Here is an 11,206-nt window from a genome sequence, read left to right as displayed (position 1 = left end):
ACAGAAAAAAACAGGGCCATTACAGAAAAACAGGGCCATTACAGAAAATATGTAATTTTTAATAAACAGTCACTTTTGGCAGTAATGCACTTAGTTGGTTAATAAATGTTTATATTCACAATTTATTTTTATATTGCCTTCTATTTCAGTTATTGACTGGCTGATTGGATGTGTTATAGCTCTTTGTACCATGTGTCTTTTACTACAACCAAATACTAGTAGCACGTGCATCGGGTATTTTTAACTCGTTTTCTTATCAAGTTTATAAGTTTCGTTTTACTTTAGTTTGAGCTTATTTCCGCATTGAATCAATCCGCTGTTAGTCCGAAACAGTATCATATAAAATTGAGAATGGAAATGGGGAATGTGTCAAAGAGACAACAACCGGACCAAATAAAAAACAACAGCAGAGGGTCACCAACAGGTCTTCAATGTAGCGAGAAATTCCCGCACCCGGAGGCGTCCTTCAGCTGGCCCCTAAACATATGTTCAGATTTTAACAAATTGGTCTAATTTAAAGCCTGGTATCTATGATGAGTTGTTTAATTTTTGAAATTCTCCTTATAGGATGGTCTACCTTTAAATCACAATAAAAAGACAATTAGACATTTCTTTCAAAAAAGTACAGTTACAGAACAAAAAATTGTTACTCGTCATCTCCATCTCCTTTCAACAGAAATTGTACAGTTGATTCAATACTAAGATCGTGTCCTTACATTCATAGAAACATTGTTTATCATTTTTGATTAAGATGTAATTCTAAATACTAAAACAAGAAAAACAATATTTGAAACATTAAGAATGATTTAACAGACATACAAGTGTCCGAATTAATTAATATACATGGCTATGCTCATAGTTTTCCATATTTGTTGAGAAGCATATATTTTTTTATCTATCGACTTATTTTGTTATTATTTTCCAGTTTCAATTTATCACACATATAAATCATCGAAAAGTTTCTGAAATCAGGTCATACAATTTTGGTCTGCCATAAGAATGTGTTCATACATTGTGTGTATTCAAGTCTGTGGCAAATTATCGCTGTCATAATCTTCTATCTTTATTTATTAAAGCTTCCTCTATCTTCCTAAAGAACGAATTTGCCTACAAAATTAACAAATACAATGTTATTCCTAAAACGGAAAAAATACATAAATGAATAACCGATATATGTTCATCTATGTAAATATATTTACAACTCTAATTTCAATGACAATGCAAAAGATCAAGTGTGCATGTATTGAAATAGTTCTGTTTTTTTTCTTATGTATAAGGGGTTATGGCAAAGGTATATTACTATTTTTATCCGTGATGTGCTGATTAGTCCTAGACAAAAGGGAAGTTCCTTTTTTTATCAGGTGATGTGTTAAGTAGAACTACTTAAAGTAATGTTATTCTTTCTATCATTGATGTGTTGAGTAGATCTAAGTAAAGGGGGTTTATTATGTGTTAGCGTTGTAATAGTCCGTTTCGTCAATGATTTTTGAGCATTTAAGTCAAATAGAACGGGGATAATATGTGGTACTTAGAAGATCAGAATACATTTATGGAAATGGTTTACACAAGCGTTTTAGTGATTGGCAAAAGCTCATGTCTCTTTATTTAAGTCTACTAACGCCATGCACATGGAAAAGTAAGATAGATTGCATGCTCGTTTATACATTAAGGTTCACTCGGAAAGCATATACATTTGTATATAAACTAATGCTAAATAAATACACAAATAAGTCAAGTTTCCATTTACTGCCCACATTACCATTCTCATCGTACTTCGATGACTGAATGATGTTACTATTTGAAAGGTTAAAAATTCATATGATACCTAGATACCTTTTAAATAAATACGCCTCATCCGAACAAATAATTCAAGAGTTAACACTTGATTTTTGTACATGTAGTTTCACAGATATTTCTCATTTTTTGTACATTTATTTTTTTCATGCTGAATATTTTTCTAGATGTATTGCGTTTTGTGATTGTCCTTCCGGCCATACTAGTAGTGGAATTAAAATAAATTCTTTTTCAAGACTGGATTGATCTATTTTGATTCAGTATTCTAAAGTGGCAATCAGTTGCGGTTGCTATGTCAGTTGAATATCTTGAACCGTTAAGTATGTCAAACTGACCTATTAGTTGTTTATTTCTGTGTCATTTTTGGTCTGTTGTGGAGAGTTGTCTCATTGGCAATCATACCACATCTTCTTTTTCTTATATATATAAAGACAAATATGACGAAAACACATTTATGAAATCAGTATTTGTAGTGAAATTCTTGTTTTCTTCAAGAATTTTCATGGTCAAATAAAATAGTTTGTTAAGATTGACATTCAACATTAATCGAACGAAAGAAACAATTTTTATAAATGTACATACCCATTTAAAAAACATACAGCCAATTAAATTTTCATCTTCCCCATTGGGGCAATTAAGTTGTTGATCACAGAGATGGCGGTCTTCTATGCAATAAAATTTTTGATAGGCATCTGGTGTTGGACATGCAATTAAATCTTCTGAACCTTCATACTTGTTACATTCTGAAAAAAAAATGTTGGAAATTAAAATTCATTTTTAAATAAGCTATTAAAAAATTGTTTCCAGACACACCTTTATAAAAAAAAAATAACAAATAGTGTAAGGTAAATTGAAATAGGGGGGAAACCGTTAAGCTTACAAAACACAACGCTCGATTACAAAAACCAACGGAACAACCAAGAAACAGCCATCTGACTTGGGTACGTTCTGTAACAAGTAACCCATTTTTGCAATTGCTTATTTTAATCTACCTGATTTTTAAACAAGTAGTAAATGTATGGCTTCAATAATTAGTGAATGCATTGTTTAAAGATGACTGTCTGCAACTGTGTGACGCATGTGGAGCTCGATCTGCTTTCCATTCCGGAGCATCGATAAGGTTCGGTTTACTTAGTCTTGAGTGTAATTTGTCTTTTGGTCTTTTTCTTTTTTTGCCATGGCGTTGTCAGTTTAACTTCGACTTATGAATTTAATGTCCCTTCGGTGTCTTTCGTCTCACTGTTGCATACATGAGTGTTTTCATCACGATACAATACATCAGTACGTATTGGTGAATAGAAATAAATAACCATGGAAGAAAGAATTTTGAAATCTAAACAATAGAAAATGAAATGGTTTGGTTGCTTTACACAAAAATGGAACTTTATGTCATATTTTTCATTAAAATTGCGTAATAACGGTATAAATTCATTATTACGTTACGGAAGTTAGTTCTGATTGCATATATTCTTGATGATGGTTCATAGATTCTATAAGCTTAAATGAGGTATAAGTTTTTCAACCTTCGCGGAATAGAAATTACTCACGGAAAATTAGGATTCGGATTCAATAAACAAATATTGTAAATATTCGAAATCCGATTTATAAATCATTTTGCGGCAGATATAGATTTTTGGATTAGCTCTCATAGTTTAATCCATTCTTTTACGCGTTCCACAAGCTAAATCTTTAAAGTGTACACGACTCATTTTATTCTCATTATTTTTTATGTGTGATGTTTTATAATACATATAAAAAAGAAGATGTGGTATGACTGCCAATGAGACAACTATCCACAAAAGACCAAAATGACACAGACATTAACAACTATAGGTCACCGTACGGCCTTCGACAATGAGCAAAGCCCATACCGCATAGTCAGCTATAATAGGCCCCGATAAGACAATGTAAAACAATTCAAACGATAAAACTAACGGCCTTATTTATGTAAAAAAATGAACGAAAAACAAATATGTAACACATAAACAAACTACAACCACATGTATATCAAATAGACATAATATTATAAAAGAGATAAACATAGATTGTTCGTTGGTGCTATTTTTCGGTGCTGACCGATAAATCATTATAAGGTATGCATATGTTATAAATAATGTACGTGTTAGTCTATCATTATAATATGACTTGCTTCTTTATCTTTGTAAACAAACCCATGCTCGAAATTTAATCAAATGTGTTTGCACATGCGTATATTGACTACTGCAGAAAAACTAATTTTATCAAATTGGCATGCATTTAATATATTTTATTAACTTAAAACATTTTAAACTCTTGAATGATGCACATGATGGTACTAATACATATATACAATGACTACACTGTGTTACGATTCGCAGTTGACATATTTGACCAAGATTCGTGTTTGCTGTTCAAAACCACTCCCTCTGGAAAAAACACATTGCATGCATCTGCTTGTTTACCAACAAAGAAAGGCAGGGTCATGGAATAGCATTATTTCTTAATCTAAAAGGTATGGTTCTACAGCGTGCACCTAGAAGTGAGAACAACTCAATAACACAAATGTTTATATAATGTCGGCAATGTATTTATGTAATCCTCGACACAAAGCTACTTTAGCTGATGACGAAATCAACATGTCACTTTTACCAAAAACATTTTTATTTAATGGGGAGAGTAAAAAAGAACGCTGGGATATGTCTAAAAGTGAGCTCCTGTGTCTGAGCAGATAATACATATAATAACAAATAATACTAAAATTGCATGCATAAGTTTGGTTTTAGTAGTATTGTATGATTAATTTTCTTTTCACATTCCTACATAATTCGCGACCCTTAGAGAGGATGGTACTTGTTTTTGCTTCACGGGCGTATTTATTGTAATGTTACACTTAAGATCATTAACTAAAACATAAAACTTAAACCGAAAATGATAGAATAGCTGCTAAGGAGTTACATTTTCAACGAGTTCGACACTTATATTTACAAATAACTCAATTTCTTCTATCTGATCTTTTGTTAGCTTAGCTTGTTTTATTTGTCGACATAAAATCAAGTATTACCTAAAATGACCACAATCTATATATTCCTATTAATATTTCATTTTGAAACAATCAATCGAATGTTCAGTGAACCGTGATGAATGGTAAAGTAATGCGCCATCATCATCTTCCTGTAACGTCAGTGTGTGCTCAGTCATGCATCACACATGAAAAGATAATTGTATTTTAAATGACCTTTTCTTCATAATGGTCTCTTCACAATGTTACAAACTTGCTTTGTTCCAACAAAAATTACAATAACTCAATGGAAACATGAAATGATAATTGCAACATCATTAGCTATGGCGACGATAATAAACCGGAAGTAGAAGAAGCGACCCTTTCAATACACCTACTAAAACTAACTTCATATTCTTTCAAATTGGACTGGTTTGAAACTTAAAACAGTTGATTGGATTTATTTTTACGTTAGTCATCTAGCACGTCTAATTTATTTCCATGAAATCGATTAATCGTGGAAATAATTGTATCAATATTATCATGCACTTTAAATTTAACGCTTTGACATGTTTATCTTGTCCCAGAGACATATATAGAGTAAGGTCGATAGTTAATGCCAGGAACGAAGTACCACAGGAATTTGGTATGATTTTCTACTTGCCAATCTTCGGTACTATAAAATATATGTCTTGTCAAGCGACTTAAATAGACTGATTTATTTAGTACCGAAAATTGGCAAGCGACTAAAATCACTAAATGTGCAGGGGCTGTATGGCCAGTTAATGTCGTTACAAACTTCCATATATATAGCGACTAATTTATCTAATATTCTTTGGTCTTATGGTGCATATCGATGCAGTTAAAAGAAAGTAACACTAATACATTGTCATCCGCCCGAAACGGGGAAATAGCTCGGCACAGCCTCGCATTTCCCCGTTTCTAAGCCTCATCCTTATATCGTTGATATGTCAAGTCAATGCACTATAACTATTGTCTATATAATTTCGGAAATTTCTATTTAAATATTCATGGGACAGTGATATCATGTCAGTGACTGTATATGACAAAGAAATATAATTGTGTTTGTTCTCCTCCAACTTAACTGGAGCAAAAGAACTTTCCCTGTCAAACTAAATGAAAGATATTGACGCATAACCACGTAGAAAAGACCAAATATTTTTTTATGTTGGTATTTTGTTAATAAAAAGATTAATAATCTCATGGTCATTTCTCTTACATAAATCACTGGCAAATTTATATCTTTCAAGTTTTTAGGGGACGACCATTTGATATTATGTGTGTGTGTGGGGGGGGGGGGGGGGGGGGGGGGGCAGGAGGATTTTGAAAATAAATAACTCAGCCTTGATAATCTCAAAAATAAATGGTTTGTTCTGTGGTAGTTTGAAAATAAATTACCTGACTTGCAATGTATTGAAAATAAATAACTCAGCAGGTCTTATCGAAAGTATGAGATGGCACCAGATTCTTCAAAAATTCGTCTTTTTCCAAAAAAAAATCGGGGGAAACCTCCCAATTTTTTAATAACAAAAGTATAAACATTATTTAAATATACTTGAAATGTCTGAAAATTGTTTTCATTTAACTTGAGGTATATTGTCTCAGGAAACCTTACCTCACTTTTATTTTAATAGGGCCGTAACTACATTGAGACAAATGCCTCATGTAGGAAATTTCAAAACCAAACGCTTGTCTCCATATTAAATTGTGTTCACGGCCAGTTCACTTGCAAGAAGCAAGTTATGTTTTCCCTCAGAGGTAGACTTGATTTTTCGGTATCAATGTTTCTTATCTATTTGTCTTTTGTTCATTGATTGCCCTTCTGTATTCTGTTAGTGTTGCATTCCTTTTGTAATCTAGTAGTTTCGTTATAAACTTAATAAGTTTTAAAAAAACAGACTTAAGTATGTGAATTCCATTTTTGCTTTATCATGCACATTGGTCTTTTGATGTTGTCCCTAGAAACTTAAGTCTTACACTGAATTTATACATTTTGCTCTGAGACCAAATATTTTGACAAAATTTTGTCAAAAAAATATTAAAACAAAACATTCATTTTCCGATTAAATAATGATCTGGGGAACACCAAGAAAGCATGATTTTGCATCATTTGTTCTATAACTTCTTGGGCCTTCAGTGGCTCCAAAACCCTTCAAAAAAATTGTTGCCTCGCTTCGCTCGGCTAAATATGATTGTCAATACTTTTAAAAAGGCTACACATGTAGTTACAACAAAACTTTAATACTACGAATGTATATATATGCAATGCATGTATATACAGTTGGAAATATAAGATTCTGCAGATAATGATGATTAATTCTGATTACATGGTACATAATGATTTGACTATAAATGTATTATTTATAATAAACAAATCATTAAAAAATTGCATGTTTTCGAATATTATGAATTTAGTTGTAAAAAATTAATAATAAGTCCCTTGCTTTAAGGAAAATAAAAAATCTTGCTTCAATAGTGCAGAAAATGAATAATCTGACCTCTAAGTTTACAAAAATAAATAACCGATCAAAAACAAATCCTCCTGCACCCCCACCCCCCAGAATATCAAATGGTCGTCCCGTAAGGTTCAAAAACAATTTTAAAGTGTAAAATCTTACGTTAAATTGTTCTATGACAAAGAGCGCTTAAACAGATGTTATCATAAGCAGATTTGCATTTTAAATTAATTTCAAACCAATATTGTAGGCGGCTTGTTAAATTGAATGCTAACAATTCTTTGTATAATTGGAATTATTCAAATTTGTCGATGTTGTCCTCTTTTAATCTTATTATTCCAGACAAAAGTAAACTTTGGCTTGCAAACGTAATTTCGATTTACCAATTTAATTTTTTAATCAATTATATATAAACATATATTCCTCTGAAGAATGTCTGATTATAGATAGTAATGTTATATATCAAATGAATTAATCAATATGAAAATTAAAAAAAATACCATGATTTAAAGCGTTTAATTTTCCTTACCGAATGTCACGTGCGGGGGTGTCGTCTGCTTATCTTATTATTGAAACGATATCATTTAAAATTGCATTCTTCAAATATTGTATGTTAAGTGACGTGACGTAACGTGATTATATCGGGACCATAGTTGACGGCGTCCTTATATGCAGATCTCAATGAAATTTTAAACCCAATATCATCAAGTGAGATATTGATGTCGTTATGAGATTCCATATAATAGTATTGTTCAAAGGGCTTTGTAAAATAGATAAAAAGGAAGGAGAATTACAATACCACCACTCATTATCATAGCCAAAAAAGTACTGAAGACGAGTTCGGGAGATACCGTTTGATTTCCATAGGAGGAGGGAGCTAGGATGAAAAATTTTGTTCTGTATATTTTGTCTTTTTTTTTTTTTGTAATTGCTGTCCTTTCTTTTTTATTTACATTCGATTCGGTCCTACCTTTTTTATTAGTTTATCATGACTTTTTTTAATTTGCAAAGGTCTTATCCTGCCTTTTTCAAATTTTATCCTGGCCCACACAAATCAAATGATAGCTCCCTTAAATATAAAAGAAGTAGAAGATATCAAGGGGATATTCAAAACTTTCAAAAAAGTCGAAGAGACCCAAATGTTTCTCAATGATCAGTGTTTGCATGTATATTTAATCTGAATATATAGAAATACCGATAATGGTGTGCAATGTTTCGGAGTAGTAAACAATTGACTATTCCTAAATGCAGAAAGACCGGTACAACAGTTTGGTCCAATATTTCGGAATAGTTATTGTTTTCGTTTGGGGTTTTTTTTTCTGAAGTAAGAGCTTACAGCAACCCTTTAGTTTCCGTGCTGGGTAGTCTGTTGTTTTGGTTGGTGTTTAATGATAGTTCTGACGCTCTTAGCTATACAATGATACCCAATTTGTATTGGCGGAAAAACAACTTTTTAATACCTTAACTATTACTAAAAAAAACGTTTGTTTTCGTTGTTCCAAGATTGTTATCTTTTTATTTATTATTATCTTTTTTTCATTATCATCATCCTGAAGAGTAGTACTAGTATAAGTGTTGTTGGCACAATAGCATGATACTTCAGTTTAATATTTCACAGGAATTTCTTTTTTCACTGAGTAATTATTTCGTGGATTCGTTCCGAATACCAGAGCATTAAAGCAGTGACTAAAACACCTTTTTTATTATTCATTTACTCAAGCAAAAAATGCAAATCAAGTAATAGCCTTGATTTATTCATAGCCAATTCCTAAATTGATTAATATTGTGAATCGGCGGTACCATATAATATTTCTGCTTTTTGATTCTGAATTCTTACTTCCTGATTATTCCAATATTCCCCCAAAAAATCATTATCCGCCCCCGAAGCAAAGTAATAAGTTTTTTTATTTATTCATAAGATTAAATAATCTCCTATCAAAAGAAATATTGTGTTTCATGTGTAAATAGTCATTAACATAATCTTTCTTTGGACATTGTATTGCCAATTTTGCATATACTTCAGGATATCTAATGACATGTAATAAAATTGTCTGCACTTACAGCTTAACTTACTCCTACATTGCTGCGTGTAAAGATTGTCACGTGATCTTTTGGAAGTCGTTCACTACATCAGATTTCCTTATGTTAACTTACAGTACCGATGTGTAGATTCAAAATTCACACCAGCAACGGTACGTTCGCAAGTACATATATGCGCTCCTTGGCTATCTGTCTGTATCTGTATTGGTACGTGTAGAATCCTATTTAGGCTGTGATCCAGTGCACAGTGTTAAAGGCCTACTTTGACCTATAATGGTTTACTTTTACAAATTATGACTTGGATGGAGAGTTGTCTCATTGGTACTCGCACCACATATCTTATATCTATTGTATTGCATTACAAGTGGGGAAACAGTTAAGTCCAGCTGTTTGTTTTGTCTTAAACTCGATAAGTAGACAATGAAATGACAATTAAAGTATGATGTAATGTATTTTATGAGAATGAATGTTGAGCGGGACTTTTTTTTTAGAAAGTACAGAAAACAATGAGATAAAAGAACCCAACCCACATGGAAACTCGACTCAATATTTTTAAAATTTGTAACTTTAGGATACGGTTAAGTTTTTCAAAGAGCACTACAAATGCCAGGAATAATATTCAAACAAAAAATTCTAGAGCTGCCTGACTTTTGTTGAATGCATTTATCTTCAAATTGATTTAATAGTTGCATATGCATTTAATGAAATGTCATTTTCAGTGCTACTGGCTGTATTGTGTTAGAATTATACATGGGGGAATTGCAATTAGAGGGAATGAGGAAATACTTTTTGAAATAAGAATTAAGAGAAAAGAGTACTTGTTCTTGCTACATAACATATAACAATATCTAAATGCGTCTATGAATATTGTACATATTTACTATACTAAACAAGTGTGGACACAGATCAGTGTGGATAGTATGTTTTGATGTTTGACAGTGTTTTCTGACAAAAAGAGTTCTCTGGTTTCCGGATAGGGTTCTATGTTGAACTGTTGTGCCCAGTGACTGTCAACCTGTACCAAACACTGAAAATAGCAGTCTTATATTCAATATTGCGTTTTATTCTTCAATATATATAAAAAGATGTGTTACGAGTGCCAATGAGACAACACTTAATCCAAGTCACACTTTTTACTATACTAAAACCTCTGTTATATAGATGATTACACATGTTATTTTTATAATTAGATTTAGAAAAAATTAATGTCGCTTATAGTGATGAAAATTCGTAATTGTTTACAGTCACTAATGAAATAAAATGTAAAAGTACAAGATACAGTTTGTTTTATTATCGCAGCGAAATTCTGAACAATCAAGAATCGTAAAACCGTCACGAAAAAATGTGATTGCATTGGTAATGTTCAACCAAACGGGGCCTTCAAATGATACCAACAGTCTGGTGTGATTTGAAAATATGCTTTAATTGAATAGTTATTTGTATAGGCTTTCTTAATGTTTAATGCATGTTTAATACTAAATGCGTTTAATGAAGCACGTGTTCACTGTTTTATACTATGCGTTTACGGAAGCACGTGTTCACTGTTTTATACTACTAGTATGTGTTTAAGAAAGCACGTGTTTATTGTTTTAATACTATGTGTTTACGTGTTCAATGTGAGCCTCATACAGGTGTAAGTACGTTGGATGGCCTATATGGATCTATATGATTAGGGATATATACTGGTATTATGAGTAATTCGAATTCTAGAAGCCTGGGAACGTAGATATATTTATTGTTTGTATCGTTATCGGTATGATTCACTTAATATTTAAACTTTTATTTCTTTATGCAATGAAAAAGTAAACAGTATTTTGGTGGGTGAATTTTAAGTAAAACACTACTGACTACATGAATATATAGCAGTTCCTTTGAAGATGTTGTAAATATGATATCGCACTTTCTTAGTGTATAAATT

At 31.8% G+C, this 11,206-nt stretch overlaps 1 protein-coding gene across 1 annotated transcript in view; it reads right to left on the bottom strand.

Annotated features, from left to right (window-relative positions):
* Positions 1-527: 527 nt before the first annotated feature.
* The window catches only part of LOC139491724 (uncharacterized), a 34,412-nt gene continuing 23,733 nt past the window's right edge, over positions 528-11,206 (bottom strand). The window contains exons 2-3 of the mRNA XM_071279553.1: positions 2,377-2,537; positions 528-1,107 (exon numbers count right to left, since the gene is read on the bottom strand). Coding sequence (XP_071135654.1) covers positions 1,048-1,107; positions 2,377-2,537 — 221 coding nt within the window. The 3' untranslated portion in view covers positions 528-1,047. The remainder of the gene's footprint in view (positions 1,108-2,376; positions 2,538-11,206) is intronic.

Source organism: Mytilus edulis, chromosome 10, assembly GCF_963676685.1.
Source record: "Mytilus edulis chromosome 10, xbMytEdul2.2, whole genome shotgun sequence".
NCBI classification, from domain to species: Eukaryota; Metazoa; Mollusca; class Bivalvia; order Mytilida; family Mytilidae; genus Mytilus; species Mytilus edulis.
Note: the sequence above shows the minus strand (reverse complement) of the source record. Positions and strands in the feature narration are given on the sequence as shown.